This window comes from Tauraco erythrolophus, chromosome 1, assembly GCF_009769465.1.
Source record: "Tauraco erythrolophus isolate bTauEry1 chromosome 1, bTauEry1.pri, whole genome shotgun sequence".
Lineage (NCBI taxonomy): Eukaryota > Metazoa > Chordata > Aves > Musophagiformes > Musophagidae > Tauraco > Tauraco erythrolophus.
In genome coordinates, this window is record NC_141465.1 from 60,581,676 (window position 1) to 60,602,021 (window position 20,346).

General features: G+C 38.8%; 1 protein-coding gene across 2 annotated transcripts in view; it reads left to right on the plus strand.

Annotated features, from left to right (window-relative positions):
* OCA2 (OCA2 melanosomal transmembrane protein) overlaps window positions 1-20,346 on the plus strand; it is a 190,232-nt gene that overhangs the window by 119,106 nt on the left and 50,780 nt on the right. For both annotated transcript variants that reach the window (XM_086609846.1, XM_086609852.1), the window contains exon 21: window positions 10,558-10,651. In XM_086609846.1, coding sequence (XP_086465972.1) covers window positions 10,558-10,651 — 94 coding nt within the window. The remainder of the gene's footprint in view (window positions 1-10,557; window positions 10,652-20,346) is intronic.

A 20,346-nucleotide genomic window follows, 5' to 3' on the forward strand; every position in this document is an offset into this window, starting at 1 on the left:
TGCTTATCAGCAGCTGAGGTTTAATATCAGAAAAATATCAAATTATAACAAATCAGGGCATGATCAGATAGTTTTATTCAATCAATTTCTCTGTTAAAAGTCTGTCCCTTCATTATACTGTAAGGATGATTCACTGTTACAGCATAATCTTAGCTAAGTATAATGTTTTCTGCCATTGTTATTGGGCGGTCATGTCCACCCTTAACCTGTGTCAAGGTTTAAGGCACTTCTTATGGGTATAAGACAGGTTGGACAGATTTGCAACTGCTCTATAAATATATGTTAATATGGTATTTTGGTTTGATTAGCGTGGTGTTTCTTGTGGAATTATATTGATTTAACAACAACAGACTGCAAGCAATAGGCATGAAGGGAAAGATTGATTCAGGATGAGTCACCTCCCAGCAAACACTTGAGGACTATTAAGCAATAATGCAGAAATCTTAGTTTCAAAGGTTTTGCCTTGCATCCAGCTAGTCTATGAAAATTGGTTTGCAGCAATACCAAAAAGCACCTGCATGCACATCGACCAAAGGATCTTTTCCAGGTTTTGAAAGGAACCCTCTTTTAAAGGAGTGTGTTTTGGGAAATGGGAAACACAGGAATCTTTTGTGATGCCTGAAGACCACTAGTTTTGTATCTTTGAGAGAGTGAAATACAGATCATCAGGAAAGGATTCCTGTCAAGATTTTAGACATTTCGAATGTATATCTTTTTCATCCTGTTTTGGGCTGAACCTAAGAGACTGCTATAGTTGTTTGGTTTTGTTTTTTTTTTTTTTTCTTTGAAAATAGAGAAAGGAGGAAGAAAGAAAAATGCAGGTGTATTCTCACCTGTGCAAGAGCAGTCATGAGCTGAGGTGCTAAGACATTAATGTGTTATACGGCAGACTAAAGTTGAGGTCTAGCATCACCTAACAATGAATGGGCTTGGACTTTGGTCTTTGTCATTCTACATTAGCAAATACAGAAAATTCCTAAGTAACTACGTCCCAAGTTCTTGCATAAGATTGTATAAACTTTCATGTAAAATGCTTTGTATTTCTTTGGCACTGGGTTACTACTGTTAAAACAAGCAATATTTGGTCTTGGAAGGCTATTTACCACTATGTGTGTCAAAGTTATGAACTCCTGATGAGGAGTATTACATATATTGAACCCAGCTCTTTTATAGAATAGTTAGTTGGAGAGTGAGTGTGTGTATGTAATAAACACACAGTGCAACAGGTATTTCTTAGATTTCCTTTTATCTATTGACTTACTATTAAGAGAATCAAGCTGTAATTATTAGTAGCAGATAAACATCCACACAGCAAATTCACCTATTCAGCCACACAGTCCACTCACATCTTCACACAATTGCCTAGTGGAAGCAACAGTTTGGAGGTCAAACCCAGGTGTATACTCAGAAGCAGAAGATCATGCAGAGATGCTTCTATATATGAGTTTGGTTTCATATGCCCTAGTGATACAGCAGTATGGGGCACCTGCTATGATGTAGCCATGAATGATCCTGTCCTTTACGGACAAAAGGTTCCAGCTTCACAATCTCTCTTGTGATTTTTGCAGTTATAGCCTAGATGGACCAGGTACTGGATAGGAATGTGGGATACATCAAGTTCCTCCCATCTTCTGAATCAAAATCTGATTTCTGATACAAAAATCTCTGATACAAAAATTTCTGATGCAAAAATCTGGGCGGTTTCATAGATATCAGCTGATGCTTTGATTGAGCAGAGAGTTTTTGGAGGATGAGATTAGAGACCTCTGCCAATAGTGGATTTGCTGACCCCAAGGTAGTTAGCTACTGACCAGTAGGAGTTAGGCTCACAGAGTGATAGCTTGTCTGACTTGTACATAGATAGGGATTCCTGAAATATCATGCAAAGATGACGAAAAGTTTGGTGGCAGCTCATAGTCAAGGACACCAATAGTGTTTCTTTTGCATTAGAAATGTCAGTATACAGTCATTTATGTCCCATATTCCAGGGATGAGACAGTCCTGTCAGTCCCAGCTCTTCTGGTTGTGTGCTGTCAGCTGACTGTGGGCAAAACTACTGCAACGACAAGGATGCCTAGAAAGTCATACTGCTCTGTCCCTTCAGGGGTGGAGAGGTGCAAGAAGGCATCAGTTCATTCATGGGCTATCACCAACATTGTCTGTGTTGCTGGATAAGGTCTTCCATTCATCCTCTACAACACCATGTAGTGTGTGTTGTTCAGACTTGGAGCAGGGAGATAGGATGGGCTACACGCACTCAGTAGAGTAAATCAGAAATGGCATGGGAATGGGCAGAAGTAAGGGTCTCCCATGTGAGGTGACTGACCCCCCTGGACTGAAGGTACTGTAGATAAGAGACTCAGCTCCTACTCTTTCAATTTTCTATTACATCATGTTACTTGCTCATGTAGAAGTAGCCCATATAAGTGACAAGCAGAGTATTTTGACCTGCCTGAGAAGTAGAAGAAACAGGGAATTCTACCATAGCACATAAAAAGGCCTGAGGGTTGACTTAGGAGGCACGTAGCTGGAGGGAAGAGAGAGAAAAAACTACAGATAGTTCTGTAACTGTGATATTGTGTTTCCTTAAAAAAATTAAGTCGGAGTATTGTTGTCCAAATTTTCACTTCAGCTTCTTTGTTTGTACTAGTGGGATAATCAGATTCATAATAACTTGCTTTAGAAAAAATAAAAATGAAAAAAATGTGAATGCCTAATTAATGGATCTTGAGACTAAAAATTTAACTTTATCTGAGTTTGGATAAAGTTGGTCCATTTTAAGTTTCAGATTTGACAGCATTAAAATTTATAGCTGACTGATTCTTATCTTAACAGAATGTGAAAAGTGGAAGCTGTAGATCAATATTTTAAAAAGTTAATTATAATACATCTAAACCAGGATTACAAAGAATTCTCAGAAACAGTTTTATGAATTGAAGTAATGAAAACATAAGGAAAATGGTTTCCTAGAAGGAAATCTAAGCATTTTCAAGAGTTGTTAAGTACCTACACAGACAAGTTAGATTCTTGCTTCTTCTAAAGCATAAACACAACATATTATCTTCAGTCTTAAGAACAAAACCTAAACATTCATAGTTGTTTTAAGACAGAAATGTTTTAAGATGTAAAATATTCGTGTGTTTAAATATTCATGTTTAAATATTTTGAACATATTGAAGATTTACAGCAGCCTTCGGCACCAGCATTGAAGAAGACCTCTCTCTTACTAAAAAATTCTGAAATTGCAAAACTCAGATTCGATTATTATTTGAAGCATCTTACCCTGAAAATAACTTTTCAGTTCAACACTGTTATTGGTCAAATTCTTCTTTGCTTGAGACAAGAGTAAATACTGTATAACCCCACCATCGAAATGTCAGTACCGTATGGAATTTGCATGCCCCATTCCTGGAAGTGTTCAAGGCCAGGTTGGATGAGGCTTTGAGCAATCTGGTCTAGTGGAAGATGTCCCTGCCCATGGCAGGGGAGTTGGAACTAGATGATCTTTGAGGTCCCTTCCAACCCAAACCATTCTATGATTCTATGAATTCATGTACAGAGATGGCTAAACAGAAATCTCTGCAAAGAGCTCAGAACACAGCAAGTGTTTATGCTACAGACGATGCTGTAGAAAGATAATTGCATACATGAAACAGCTGAATGAGTTTCTGAGGACACTTAGCTCATCATAGATTGATTTACTTTTGCTGTTTCTGTCTGGGTGAAATTCTGTTTGTGTTAAATTAAAATAAAGCATTGGAGCCACACAAAGACAAAACAGTCTTCAGAGTATCTTCTGATTGCTTGCTTCACATAATTTGTCCTGAATACCAAGATCGTGAACTGCCCCAAAACAAGATGAGGAGATTGAAACTTGCTTGATGAACTGTAATCCCAAGACTTTTCCCTTCTCTTTAAGCATTGGAAATGAAGATCCAGCTCCCTGATTAAATAGGTGTTTATATGAGTGACTGTTTATTGCACTTTGTTGCATAAGCATGCCTGGCAATTGTGATAGCTGTCTGCAAGTGATAGGAAAATCAATCATTCCTTGTCAATATGTAAAAAATGTATAATAGCAAAATATTTGGAGTTTGAGACATACTTTGAGGGAAACTCTGTGAACTCCAACTGTATGTAAAAGAGTATGTTGCCAGCACCAAATCTGATATATATAGATACATCTGGGAGTTGCCCACAAAACACCCACAAAATGTTCTGTGCATAAACAACTCCTAAACCAGGAGTTTAATTATTAAGTCTCACACATTTTAATTCTTGAATGGCAAGGTTTTTTTTCATCCAGTTTTCCTTGTCTTAAGAATAAATGCAGTGATGCTCTATGTGTCATTCTATTAATCCTCTGATACTTTTCCTCCATTTTCAACAGGCTAAACTTGAAATGACATTCCTTGACAGGAAGACTTAATAGTTTTTAAGGCCTTTATTTTCCTGGTATTGTCATTTAAATACCCACGGATTTCTGCCCTTAGAATGCTAGATAACATGATTTTATTACCAGTGTGCTCTTTAGTTTAATTGACATGTTTTATCAGCCGCATATGCTGGAGCCATCTGTTTATATTTTTCTTTTATTGCCGAAACTAAAAATATAGCCATAGTAAATCCTCATTTTAGCTGAGTTTAAATAGTATTTCCTCAATACAGGGTAACAAATAATTGCCATTAACCACCTGGCTGGCAAGGTGACTTAGTCTCTGACAGGTCTTTGTTAGTAGTCAGCTAATTTTTGGCCTACTATTTGTTGCCTCCAAAGTTAGCAGAGGCTTTTCATTAGCAGTACTGAATATTTCATGTGTATCTCATGTTCTTAATGCCAGTTTTATTTTTGAATCTTCTTTCCCCTCTGCTCTAATGGAGTTTTCTACGTTCTGCATTTCAGTGCTTTTTAGATGTGCAAGACTGGGCTGTAGCTGTCTGCAGAGACAGACCAATCATCAACAGTATGGGAAACTACAGTTTTTTTTCTGTTAATGCATAGTCTCTGCAGTTTTCACAAAAGACATCTTTACCACATGCTGTTCTTAACAAAGTGTGTGCCATGAAATCCCATGGTGAAGAGCAGCAATAAATCCCTAAAACAAAGACATGAATTGCTGTTTCATTGTCATTTTGCACAGAGACAAAATGGGCAATATGACCTGATGTCTTCTACTGCGCTGCATGGGTATAGGATAAACTTGTCTAAGTCACTCTTCTTGTGCAAAGGAAGTGTGTGATTACTTGTACAAGTATTATCTTGTAGCAGAAGTAGCTGAGAGAGCTTCATTGTGCTGTTTTTTATGTCTCCTGCCATCCCAGGATGTGACACTCACTGATAGAGTGGGACTGGTGCTCCTCCTCTTTAGTATCCTCTCTGCATATCCAGTGTCCAGCTGGAAAAGATAAATCATAATTTTGCTTGTATTTCAGAAGAAGGTCTTCATAGGTTCAAAAAAGGTATTCCTTCTTCATCTCCTTGAATGGTGGAATGCCATGCTCATGAGAAGGTTTTGTTGTTAAAATAAGTGAACATGGTAAAGGCCTTGATTCAACTTGTTCTTTGGTAATTTGGAGTCTTGGAAAAGAGGCTGTGACAGCAAGGTGTGAAAATATTAACTCTTTGGTCATAGTTTTGCTTACAAAGAATGCAGTCTATGTAGCAAAGTAAATGTGAAAACGAGATGTTCAAGGCGCTCTATTCCACTTTCATACAAAACCATTGGAAGGAGCAAAGCTTGGGATGTGTCAAGGAGACCCTCTCTGTCAAGCAGACAATAGAATTGAGAAGTGCAAAGATCACCACCACTCTCTTTTAACAAAAGGATACTGCATACTGCAATATAAATGCAAGCATTGTTAAAAGAAAACTAACAGTATTTTATAAAATTTAGATTAGTAGTGATTGGTGTATATAATTCTAGTTTTAAATCTTTCAGTTTTCTCTTTTTCAAAGACGTATTTTAAAGTAAAAATTGAGTTTGCTTTCTTTTTGATTGTTTTATGTGGCTTAAATGTTCATGAATTTTAGAGCTGACAGGGATGAGAATACATATGTTGTCCCGCAGAATCATATTTTTTGAGTCTGAATTAATTTCTGATATTATTAATTGTTAATGATTTTTTTTCTAGGAAAGGTGGATAATTTATAAGAGTAATAAAATCCTATTCCATTTTTAAAAGCTTGCAAAACTGATTCAAGAGTAAAAACATTGTGAAAGTTGAAAATATATAGATTTCCATTTTTGTTCTTTCTATATTTGTAGCATATCCTGTGTGCTTCCACAGTATATAGGACAAACAAACATGTTCTTCATAAGGGTTGATTTGATTAGGATATAGACAAATGTGCCAACATCTGTAGACACTAGTGTTGTCCTTTGTGCATCACCTTACATGCTACATATATAATTCACTTAACACCCTATTATAGAATCAAGATTAAGGGCTATCTCCTTTCTGTATCAAGTCTTTGAGTACACTCTCCTTTTTCGAGGTACAATCATTATTTTGAACAGTTGGGTTTTTCCATTTTAATATCTGGAAGCAGATAGTCTAACAATGAGTGGGTGAGGGGGATTTTGCTTTGCATTGTTGAGCTACATCACTAAATGCTGCTGATCTAGCAGGAATGTGGGTTGCTTCAATACTGAACTTTCCAGCAAAATTAGCAAGTTTTCTAGAAGCTGGTCATACAGAGATTTATCCTAGTAAGACTGTAGAAATAAAGGATATAAGAAATTAAAACTATTTTCCTAATAAGACATTAATATTCTCCTTCTAATATTGATAAGGTGATAAACATATCTCCTTCAGATATGTTTACATAATCTGAAGAAAGATTAATGAAGGAAACATGAGGCTTCATAAGCTTTAACTTTTGCTTTTTTCTCTGTTGAGGGGCAGGACTTGGTAAAATTATGAAAAAAAATCTGCATTCCAAATAAGTTAAATAAATATGACAAAAATATTTGTACAATATGTATCACAGACAGCTATACCCTAGTTTGCGAAGTATCCTAGCTTGCAGTGGTTTTGATGCTATTGTAAATATGGCTCGAATCAACAAGAGTTGTAGAACCAATTCAGTTTTTGAAAAACATTGAAAACTACAGTGAAAAGTTTCCTTCTAACCCTTTTATATTTTGCATTTCTGTTTTTAGCACTCAGGTTAACTATAACAGTAGATCAAGCTGAGGTCTGAGATATTGATAGTGCAAAAATGTTGCCTGACACATAATTGCATGAATGAATGTGACAAAAAATGTTAAAGGTGATTATAGGGAAAAACAAAGAGGCAAGTTCCTTTGTAACTGACCCTGTGCATGATCCTTATCTATTTAAAATGCAAACGCCTAAGCAATGAGAAATGTCCATTGACTTAAATTGCTTTGCAACATCTCTTCAAGAGTTCTTGCTGATCATTGAGTTTCTTAATTGTTCATTTTTTTCTGTAGCAGGAAAGTTCTTGGGATGGAAATTAGAAAAATCTGTTTGCATTACGCCTACTTTTACATCAAAAGAATTAGATGACAATGACATTCAGAGACTTTGTGTCATGCAGTTGTCACACAGGATAATCCACAACGTTTGCAAAAAAAATAGTGTACATTATGGGTCAACTAAATATTCTATCAGAAACACTAGAAAATTAACTGAATGTTTTGCATTCATCTGGTTATTCAAAACTGAAACTCACAGTGCAGCATTCCTTGTTGAAATACCTCCTACTTAGGAAGGATCTATGCATGTTAAATCTAACTTCAAGCATGTGTCAGAGGTCTGTAGGACTTCCATTCTCTTTCTGACTTATAACTGTTATTGTTTGGCAGAGATGAATTCCTTTAAATAGAAGAAACGTTCAAATTTCAGTGTACACAAATATGTATTGCTAAGGCATGTTTCAGTGTTTGTCCCTTGCCACTAAAACAGACATTTATGGGAGCAGAGATTCCTGATCTAGCTCTACTGCCTGTTAGTGCACTTAAGAGTATGACATCACAGATGATAATTTTAAAAAAGATGATTAATTATTATGAAGCCTTTTAAAAAGAATTCACAGTATTTCCAAGTGGAAGAAAAGCAATGTTACGTCAAGGGGAGAACAATAAAACCAATGGAGTCAAGTGCATATTTGGACTCCTAAAATACTTGGTTGGGTTTTAAAAAATTAAGAAATGGAGATTCAAGCACATTACATAATTGCACCTTCTCTTGATATATTACAATGTATCTTTGTGTATAAAAGAAGACACAATGAGTTGAAATCTTTGTTCAATGAGTTTCTTCAAGGGGGTTTCTGTGTCTTCAATCAATAGAGATTTACAGGACTCTGAGAGCCCCTAACACTGAGCTCCTTCACTAAATAGAGAAACAAATTTTCTGATGGGAGTATTATGCATGTGTGGCTGCAAATACCTAGCAGAGAATTACCTCATGGACTTTCTGTCTGGGATGTCTGTTTTGCTTGTCCCTTCCTCTGTCCTTCACAGTGCCGTAATAAGGGAGGATGCTCCTGGAGGGCCGTAGGGTTCAGCTCTCCGCACAGTTCTTACCAGCGAGGTGTGAAAATGACATTACTTGCTCTGCACTTGGGAGCTGGCTGGCTACAGCTTTAGGACTGACCTCAACTGGAAGAAAATAGCATTATCATTTCAGTGTCCTCTGCCTAACTACCTTCTCTGTGCTGGGCAGGGCATGCACAAGAAGGAGTCTAATTCAAAAGGTATTGCTAGTCTGCACTGTTCAGGATTGTGTCCTGCAACAAGTGAGTTATTGTTTAGCATCAGGAGACTTGCAAATAATTCTGAGGAACTAAACAATCCGTTTCAGTTCTCTGGTCAAAACTATATCGTAGGAAAAAAATTTAGATTGAGCAAGATGGCCTATCCTGTGATTTCAGTATTTGTGTTTAAATTTTGCTTTATGTTGAAACACCATATTGTTTTGAAATAAATATAACTGCAGTTTGAATTGCATATCATTTTCTGGAAGTGATGGTTTGAAAGAAACTAAGTCTGTGGGGAGAAATGAAATATTTCTTGACTGTTTCATGGAAAAAACAGGATATTGGAGATGCTGACCTTTCTTTAGGCCTTAAAATAGAAATAGGTATCTTCAGGTAAAATACAATTCAAGAATAATTGTTTAGACATTAACTTATCTAGGTTAATCATTTAGAGAATTTAGAGGGATGATTAGCACCACTGGCAGGAGGAATGGGGAAAGTTGTAATTCTTCATAAAGCCTATACATTGCTCCATATCAAAAGAATACACACAATCAGTAGAGGTGAGCATCACTCAGCCATCATCGTGAAAATGTTTTTCGGGAAGCAGCTGTTCCATCTCTGAAATCATATCCCTTGAGGGACACCTGTGAAATACATTCAAATGACAACATGGAGGATTAAAAGTCATAACTCATTTCACTTCTGAAAATCCTGGACTCTCATAAAGCATTAATTTTAAGGCATGTCATAGTTATATCCACAAATCCCTTCATGCTTCATCTCTCTCTGTTCCACTTTTGCTTGTTCTGTCTCTTTCCCTTTTGGTCCCATGAACCTCTGTGCACATTAAAAGCCGGTTAGTAACATTATCACCTCTTTCCTTGCTAATGACCTCTGTACAAGTACTGATTACACCTTTCTTTCAAACACAATAAAATTGAACTCAGACCAATTTTTTCCAACTAAGACAAAAGTTGTTTAGCTTTGAAGGGTGTTACTGGCTGAGATCTGGTGCAACTAGAAAGCCTGCCTGCTGTATTTTTGGCTTTATACCAATTGCCTAACAAAGTTTATTATGCTTCCCTGCAAGCTTTGTTTGACTTTTCAGGGGGTTTATTTTATTTTATTTGCTAAAACGATTAAATGAAATTCATAAAACTTGCAAATATTTCCCAGCAAACTAAATCTACATTATATAGTAAATACGTTAGAATAAAAAGTAAAATAACTCAGCTCTGCTTATGAATTCAGAAGCCTGCCACAGTGATCTTTCTCAATTTTTCCCTAACAGATCAGACAATTTTGATTACAGCAAGGATTCACAAATTTTTTTAGTTACTGACACATGAGATACAGCCATCTTGATTATGAAGGTCTGAACATCTCTTACAGGTGTTTCCAGCAAGAAGAGAGGATATAGCTTTGTCCTTTAGGTTTCAAGAAATGGAGGGGATATTAATTTATAGTCATTCTCAATTCCCTGTAGAACTAGCAGGATCTAATGGGAGGCACTCATAACCTTAAGAGATCCTCAGTTTTGCTAGCAGTACCTATGTCAGGCTTGGCCTAATGCTGCTGATACCTTCTCTTTGGCTTGTGAGACTAGCCCAGTCAGTGGGGAAAAGTGAGCATAGAACAAAAATATGATGCAAAGACACTAATTAAAAATAAAAATAAAAAACCAAAACAAAACAAAAAAAACCCTCAAGTTATTCTTTGGACTTGCTGGTGTTTTAAGTTGTTTTCTTGAATGAATTTTATTTATATCGTGTTGATGGTTAGCTAATGTCTCCTGAATCTCTCTCTCTTTTCTTCTTAAACCACAGATTCCTGTGCTTCTCAACTTGAGTAAAGATCCTGATGTTAACTTGCCTATGAAACCATTAATCTTCTCGTTGGCCATGGGTGCATGCCTTGGAGGTAAGAGTTTACGTGAGAAAGCTGACATGAGGTAATAGTTATGCAATTATGGCATGTATAAACTGCCACAATAGGTTCAATGATTTTATTATGCAAAGCACAGGGAGAGCCTGATCGAGCTTCTTTTGACTTCAAAGGACTCCTGGATAAGAATCCCAGTCACTGTCTGCTGCTACAGTACAATGTTTGCAGACTATGTTTGAAGACTATATCTGCATAAAGTACAGATGCACAAAGCAGCAGTCCAGATGGTGCTTATGGGGTTCTGATCTTTTGTGAGAGAAAATACAAAGATACATTTAGCTTTCAGAACAGAGACCCATCATTGCTCATTGAAAAGATGCAGAAAATGTATAATAGCTGAGATCTGAAGGCTTGATTCAAAGTCTGCTGAAGTCACTGGGAGGTTTTCTGGCTGGATCACAGAAATGCTTTGAGTATCCATTTGCTGACCTATTTAGCACTCCTCACTCTAAGAAAAGTCTTTTTGAAGTCTTTGGGAAATGTACCTCTAATGACTAAAGCTAATAGCTGTTCTTTTAACACTCATCTTGGTGCTAACTGGGATTGCTTGCATTGTCAGTGCATTAGTGGGTGAAACAAGCAGGTGGTTTCATTACTTTTTTTAAAAATTGAAAATGTACCATGTATATATATTGTAGGCCCAGGATTCCCTTCTTATTTTTTATAACAATGAAGGAGAATAGCCATCCGGTAGTTTTTAAATTAATGTTTATACTTGATTACTTTTTTTTTTACATTCTGCAAATGGCTTATGAAGGTACTGCAACATGTCTCCAAATAGTGAGTGTACTAAGTGCAAATGTGTAAATTTTTAATGTGTAAGTGTTTAATGAGAAATAAAGTTAGTTTTATTTTTTTTCTCCTGAGAATTTTAATGCTCATTACATTGTATTGGGCTGTGTTTTGATCCCTAAATATTTAAGTAGTTAGGTTAAATAAAGCTAAAATAGATAAAATGATATTTTGCAATGAAACCATCCCTTCTGCCCCTCCGTACCCCTCCAAATAGTTTCCTTGACTTTACGGAGATTAAAACTAAAACCAATTTTCTATGTAGTACAGGTTCTGGTTTGTTTATTTAGCAAAGTGATTGCTAGTATAAATGACCTTAATACCTAGTGAAGATTATAATGATGTAATTTACAGATTGAATTTTAAGAGCATGTTTCAAAGGCAGGACAATTTATACCAAACAAGTTATTCTTTTGAGGAATATCTTTCTGTACTCATCATTACTCATCATTATATTGTAACTTTAATCTGTTCCTCTTTAAAATGAGTGATTTAATAATAAACATATCTTTATATAGATTTTTCCCATAAAAATATCATCTTTCTTCACAATTTGCTAATCACCGAACACACTCTGATTTCATTAAACTTTCCGATTAAAAGGAAAAAAGAGCGTAAGGAATATAAATTTGGCCAGATTACACTGACATATTCCTAGTGGGACACACTTGACTAGCCTTGGAGTCTTTACAAGTCTCAGCTGATTTTTCTAAAGTATCAGTTATCATCTTAACCCAGATTTCTTTAATTTGATTTGCTGAAGGGCTGCCAGGATTTTAATGGAGACTTTCGTGTGTATGCAGTATGAGACAAAAGTAAGAATACAAACAGTACCATGGGAATTATTTAAATTAAAGGCACTAGAGATCCACATGAAGTGCCCAGGTATTCAGATAGGTGCCATACAAATATTTACACAAAAAGTTAGATCATTATCATTATTAGCAAAAGCTTAAACTCTCCAGCCTGTGCTCTATTAGGATAAAGCTGAGCATATGCTGAGTTATACTGGCAAAAGTCTCACAGGAGTGTTAACCTGAAAATTAATATGCTTCTGACTTTCCCATGTCAAAACTAAAAGTTAATGGACAGCAACTTATTGTTAGAGAATGAAAAGCATGGAAAAACTTTTGCTGTAAAAGATTTAATAGCCCCCAAAAGTAGGGGAAAAGGGGATTTTCTTTTTTTTTTTTTTAAAAAAAAAGGTGTTGATGACCTTTAGAAATTATTTCCAAAAGAAAAGTCTTATCAGCACTGAAGTGGTGTGAAGGAATCCTCAAGGTAGGCTAATCCCATTGTGGAAGGTTAGATGACAGCTATGTCATTACTGCCTGGTGCTTAAGCCAAAATATTGGATCTTATCACTGTTTATGCAATCAAAGGAACTTGGCAAACAATACATTTTGTAGAAGAGTGTGATGAAATAATACATTATAACTACATGTTTTAGGGTTAGTTGTTTACTGCATAGTGCAGAGCTTCAATTCTGATAATTAGATAGCATTTCTGGGGTTCAGGGTAAACACTGCTGTACGCTTATGTGTCTGTGAAGGGAACATCAGCATTTGTGCCTGTCTTGGAAAACATCGTGCCATATTTTGTCCTGAAAAATTTCCAGTGGGTGCAATTACTGTTTCTACTGTCACAAAGTACACAGGCAGTTACAGGGTTGGGAGATGACAGGATGAGAAAAGACAGTCATTTTCCTTCGTGCTTTAGCCGTTGTCTTGGAAATGAAAGAAGGATTAAGTCAGTCTCAAAAGATGGAGAGACCTTTGCCAGTATAACTGCCACATTGTTGTCATCTTCAGCAGCGTCCACCAAAGAGGGAGCTGCTGCTATTGAATTTCTGTCTTTCATGGCATTGGGCTCAGACATAAGAAGTAACTGAAAATTGCATAGAAGCTTCTTGCTCTGTAAAATGTGTGTCTGTAGGTGAGAAGGGATGAAAACTTCTGTCTCTTAATCAAGGAAACCAAGGACAGTGATGGCCATGGGCAGTTCCTAGTGAGACGCTCACAATTTTGAAATCTTTGAGTCTTCCTCACAGTTTGCCAGTTCTCTTCTGGCACAAGTTTTCTTGCTCAGGTCAGGTCAATCTTATGCAGTTAAGAAGTAAACATGGTAATATTTCAGGGGATCTGGTTCTGGAAATTTAGGTTTATATTTGTCCCGGTTATCTTTAAGAATGTAAATTAAGTTGTAAGTTAGGAGTCTGGCTGCCGCAGGCTCTCTGTTTGGTGATGGGGGGACCAGCATGTCTGGGAGGCAGATGTTTATTCATGCATTGAAAACACCAGATGCTCTCCGCAGAGCACATCGGAGCCCCTCACGCGCGGAACTTGAGTAGCTGAGAGAGGTGCCCAAAGACAGGTCAAATGAACTTGGACCTTGGGGCCTTTTGGTTTGTCAGTTCTTCTGAATGCTGGACAACCCTATTAATTCTTGTATGTCTGGGCATTAATGGTCAGGCTGACTAAGCAGTAGATGGAAAAATTGTATTGCTCATGGGTTTTTATGTACTATTTGCCAGTATTTCAATTATGTTTTGACCTTGATGGAAAAGAAAACAGGAAATCTAAAAGGAACTAAAGAAAACAAAAAAGAAGTAACTTCTCATTTTCTATGGTGTTCTGACAAATCTCCATCAGTATTTTTTTTTTTTTTTTCAGGAGAGGACATTGAATAAAGCTTTAGTCATTAAAGCTTCCTATTCTAGTACCTGACTAAATTATGTTAACTTTTGAGACTGAGTTGTATGTAGACCTTCCAATAGTGTCTACAGCAATTTCAGAACAAGAGGAGTTTTAATTGTACTGCTTCTATTGGCTCCTAAGTTTAAAAATAACATGAAATATGATTCAACTTGATTTGAGTAAGTATGCAGTCAGAAACCCACCTGTGAAGACTGTTCAATTGTGTAGAACAAGATTCTTTACTGAGCTGAAGAGGTTATAGCTAAGATACTATTTGAAGGGTTTTTATATGTTTGACATTTAAAGAGCTGGCATTTATTTGTCTTTTTATCTCTTTCTTTTTTCATGTTTATAGAAAGTATGTTTTTGAAAAAAAGAAGGAAAAAAAGGGCTTGAGCTAAAAAGTGACTGAATTCATATTTGAAAGTCTTTGCCTTTTGGGTTCTCAGTTGCAGAAAAATAGAAAAGTCGAAAAAGTATTCCTCTGCTGCAGTGACTATTGCTGAGGTTCGACAGGGATATTTTTTACAGTGTACATTTTTCTTCTCTGTATATTTTCCTGAAAAAACCTGAAAGTCATCATTGTCACAATCCTCTAGAAAGAGACAATCTCTAGGATGGAGAGCAGACTTCGGCCTCTTCAGGGATCTCCTCGCTAGAGTACAATGGGATGAAGCCCTGGAGGGAAGAGAGGCCCAAGAAAGCTGGTTAATATTCAAGGATCACCTCCTCCAAGCTCAGGAGCGGTGCATCCCAACAAAGCGAAAGTGAGGTAGGAACACCAGGAGGCCTGCATGGATGAACAAGGAGCTCCTGGACCAACTCGGGCACAAAAAGAAGGCCTACAGAGGGTGGAAGCAAGGACAGGTAGCCTGGGAAGAATACAGAGTGATTGTCCGAGCAACCAGAGATCAGGTTAGGAAAGCTAAAGCCCTGATAGAGTTAAATCTGGTCAGGGACATCAAGGGCAACAAGAAAAACTTCTATAGATATGTCAGTGATAAAAAGAGATCTAGGGAAAATGTAGGCCCTCTCCGGAAAGAAACGGGGGACCTGGCTACTCGGGATATGGAGAAGGCTGAGGTTCTCAATGACTTCTTTGCCTCAGTCTTCACTGGCAAGAGCTCCAGCTGCACAGCCCAAGTCACAGAGGCAAAGGCAGGGACTGTGAGAATGAAGAACTGCCCACTGTAGGAGAAGATCAGGTCCGACACCATCTTAAGAACCTGAAGGTTTCTTTTCCTCAAAAAACTCAGATATATTTAGATGTCCTCTTGGATGAAAAGCCCCAACTAGACAGGAATGCTTCTGCTAACTCTCACACTGTTCAATGGGTGCAGTTTTGCTTTTGAACCTGGTATAATATTTTAATCTTGTATCAGTGTAGCTTTTTGATCTTATACTAATTTTCTTGGCATTGTTCCTCAGAAGTAAAGATTTTCATAGAATCATAGAATGGCATAGGCTGGAAGGGACCTTAGAGATCAACTAATCCAACCTCCCTGTCATGGGCAGGGATGCCTCTTAGCCTATTTTAGCCTTAAACAATTCTTTCAATGGTTGAGATATTTCATAAAACCAATGCCTGCTTACTTTTGTTTCCCTTTAGTTTTTCTTCTTGTCACACTTCATTGCAGTGAAAACAATTTATTTGCTGCTCTTGCTAGGATATGTTGGTCTGGCAGTGAAAATAAGATGTCATTTTCCAGTGTCTCATTTGATCACCAGCATAGACAACGATCAACAAAATATTTACATTTTCAGTGATTATTATGGATGAGGATGCATAAATCAGGGGTGCTTTATATTTTAGAAGATAATTTTCAAAGAGGAGTTGAATATGAAGTTTTGTTAGGACTAGAAAGTTCCAAAATGACTCTGTGATCGCTACGCATGGCAATAAACACTTATTTTCATTACATTTCAGTTAATTCTTGCTAGTACCTCCCATTGATGTTAGGTGTAGAAGAAGGTAAAGTGTACCAGTTATCTCTATAGCTAGACCAACAAAAATTCTCCACATGCCAGTAATTTTCTGAAAAGTGTTAAAATCAATTGCTAAAATAGTGATGGTCTGCACCACTTGAGCTCTGAAATGTGTTTGGGACCTGTGGTGGGTTAGGCTGATCTGGCAACTAAACCCCATGCAGCTCTCCCACTTCAGTAAAGTGGAGAGAAGAAAAATGTAATAAAAGAGCTGACACGAACAGAGGAGCACCCACCAACCATGGTCCTGGGCAAAAGAGGCTGTTTTCTTAAAGCAAAACTATTTATTTACAGCTACCTGGAAAGAGAAAAAAAATCAAACAAAATGGTTATTTGAGAGGATAACAAGAAAACAAGGCCAGACCATAAAAACAACACCACTCCCCCGCCCTTTCCTTTTCCTCCCTGCTCTACCTCCTCCCCCCAGCGGCGCAGGGGGACAGGGAATGGGGGAGTGCAGGTCAGTTCATTCCATGTTGTTACTGCCGTTTCTCTTAAAGGAGAAGGAGTCCTTACATCATTGTGCCTTGCTCCAGTGGATCCCCTACTCACAGGAAAACGTCAGGTCCTACCCGCAGGAGGCAAATCCTTACCCCTTTCAGATTGCCCCAAGTGCGGGCTTTACCAGTCCTGGACTTTTAAGGAGCTGTAGCCACTCGCTCTGGCGTGGGTCGTCATACCGACCTTAAATGCGTCTCTGTACAGACTGAGATGCGTAAATGCGCCTCGACCTGTGCCCATGATTCACAACAGTCTCAGGCTCAGGCATCTCCTTTAACGAAACACCTCCCCATCGGCGGGGGTCATCCCACGGACTCTAGATGCGTACCGTGCTCAGGCTCTGGCATCTCTTCTCGACGTGGGTCCTCCACGGGCTGCGAGTGGGTCTCTGCTTGCTCCACCGAGGACTGGCTGCAAAGGGGCCGCTTGCAAGGGGAACTCAACCGCGGCATACGTTCTGTTCCATCTTCACTGACCTTAGTATTGGTGTGGCCATTTGTCTCAGATTTCAGTCTTCTCTGGGTGAACTCGGCCCGGTGGGCATCCCGGCAGCGGGGCTCTCCCCGAGTTCCCCAAGCGTCTCCGTTGGGGCCATCCTCGACGGGAGGGGGCACCGGCCCAGCCTGGGCCGACGGCCCGGCTGGGCACCGGGAGTGGGGGCCGTGCCCCCCTCCCTTCTCCTTGCTCCTGGGCAAAGGCACACCTTTCCAGTTCCTTTATCCCGACATAAATAGGGCAATTCTCAGAGGCGCCGATTGGCTCAAGCCCCGAGGGGGATGGGAGTCCGATCTGATGGGCAGCTTCTGCCACCCGGACCCCCCCCCCCATCAAACCATGACAGGACCTGATGAGGTGCATCCATGGGTCCTGAGGGAACTGGCAGATGAAGCTGCTAAGCCACTATCCATCATATTTCAGAAGTTCTGGCAGTCTGGTGAAGCTCCCACTGATTGGAAAAGGGGAAATGTAGCCCCCATCTTTAAAAAGGGGAAAAAAGAAGACCCAGGGAACTACAGGCCAGTCAGTCTCACCTCTGTGCCCGGCAAGATCATGGAACAGATCCTCATGATGACTATGCTAAGGTACAGAGAAAATAAGGAGGTGATTGGTGACAGCCAGCATGGCTTCACTAAGGGCAAATCCTGCCTGACTACTTTGGTGGCCTTCTATGATGAGGTTACAGCATTGATGGATAGGGGAAGAGCATCATCTACCTGGACTTATCCAAAGCATTTGACACTGTTCCACATGACATCCTTATCTCTAAACTCGAAAGACATGGTTTTGACTGATGGATTACTCAGTGGATAAGGAATTGGCTGGATGGTCACACTCAGAGAGTTGTGGTCAACAGTTCAATGTCCAAGTGGAGGCCAGTGATGAGTGGTGTTCCTCAGGGGTCAGTACTGGGGCCAGTGCTATTTAACATCTTTGTTGGTGACATGGACAGTGGGATCGAGTGCACCCTCAGCAAGTTTGCAGTTGACACCAAATTGTGCGGTGTTGAGGACATGCTGGAGGTAAGGGATGCCATCCAGAGGGACCTTGACAGGCTGGAGAGATGGGCCTGTGAGAACCTCATGAAGTTCAACAAGGCCAAGTGCAAGGTCCTGCATGTGGGTGGGGCAATCCCAAGCACAAGTACAGGCTGGATGGAGAATGGATTGAGAGCAGCCCTGAGGAAAAGGACTTGGGAGTGCTGGTGGATGAGAAGCTCAACATGAGCTGGCAATGTGCACTGGTAGCCCAAAAAGCCAACCGTATTCTGTTCTGCATCAAAAGAAGCATGGCCAGCAGGTCGAGGGAGGTGATTCTGCCCCTCTACTCTGCTCTCGTGAGACCCCACCTGGAATACTGCGTTCAGCTCTGGATTCCTCAACGGAAGAAGGACATGGAGCTGTTGGAGCGGCTCCAGAGGAGGGCCACAAAGATGATCCGAGGGCTGGAACACCTCTGCTATGAAGACAGGCTGAGAGAATTGGGGCTGTTCAGCCTGGAGAAGAGAAGGCTCCGGGCTGATCTTATAGAAGTCTTTCAGTACTTAAAGGGGGCCTACAGGAAAGCTGGAGAGGGACTTTTTACAAGGGCCTGTAGTGACAGGACAAGGCACAATGGCTTTAAATGGAAAGAGGGCAGATTTAGATTAGATATAAAGAAGAAATTTTTCACTCAGAGGGTGGTGAGGCACTGGCACAGGTTGCCCAGAGAAGTTGTAGATGCCCCATCCCTGGAAGTGTTCAAGGCCAGGTTGGATGAGGCTTTGGGCAACCTGGTGTAGTGGAGGGTGTCCCTGCCCATGGCAGGGGGTTTGGAACTAGATGATCTTTGAGGTCCTTTCCAACCCTAACCATTCTATGATTCTATGATTTTATGATTCTGGCCACACAAGCTCAGTTGTAGGCTATACTTCAAGAAAGGAGGTTGGAGGAGGAGGTTGCTGGCTCTTTTCTTCTAACCTTACAGGGTCAAAATCCAGGTGTGAATAAAATTCATTATCCTCAGAGCATTGTGCTAATTACAGCTATTAAAGGAGTGAAACCCACAGCTTAGCTAAACAGTTGCATTTCTCTCAGTGGTCCAGTGTTATAGCTATTCTGTCTCTTGGCACCTCTCCTTTGGTTCCTGATGCAGATGGGGCCTTGCACAGTGGAGTATTGCTGATTTATTATTCCTGCTGATTCTGTTCAATAAAATCCTAAACTAGTTTTAACGCTTCAGATACAGCGAAGTTATAAACCTAGAAATACTGTTTTTATTCCTAAACTAACATTCCTTCTTTGCAATATGAAGGAAAAGTGATAGCCTTCAATAAAACATAAAATTTATTAAAATATATAATAGTTGATAATATGAAAAAAACCACAACTGTAGATCCTTAGACGTTCTTTTATAATTACAATAGATCAAATTTGTATAACACTTTTCAACTTGAAAGAATCAAAAAGTCTATCGAGAACAGAATGTATAGAATAAAAATATAGCAGTTATTGAAGAGAAGCACTATTCAACTTTGGTTTTGAACTTAATTGTTGCATAAAATGTGTAATTGAATCTGTAGGAAAAAAGTTTTAGTGGAGAGGATATATTTCCCAAGCTCGAATATAACCAGGACAACGATGTTGTAAGTTTCTATTGTTTCTGAAGGACATTGGAGTCTTTTAATGATGAGAAATCCTGGGGCTCAGTTTTATTTCTTGTGGGTGAGACACCCCTGATTTAGATAATTATTTTGTCTATGGATGTACAACTCATAAACCAAATCAGGGGGTGGTATTGTAGGGAATGAGAGTGACTTGAGATCTCTTGCAGTTTTCTGCAGAATCTGTAACCTTCTATAAAAATCTAAGTGCTGTTTTCTTTAGGTCTTTCATGACATTCAAGCTCTGGGCCATCTTCATGCTTTTTCGGTATGAAGTTCTGAAAGATTATACAATGGAAGAGAACAGAGCTATGTGTAATATGTAGAATTCTATTCTATTTTCAATTGATTTAGAAAAATAATTTCTATCAAACATCAAGCTCACTTGGTTATAATGCTTGCATTACTGGTGAATTTGAAATGCTTGTATTAATGGTTTTCAGTCTGTGTAAAATAACTCCATGCTATAGTTCTGCAAATTTGAGATAGGATAATGATCACAGATGACATTGGAGACTCCTACAAAACATATGTGGAGTTTTGTTTTATTTTATTTA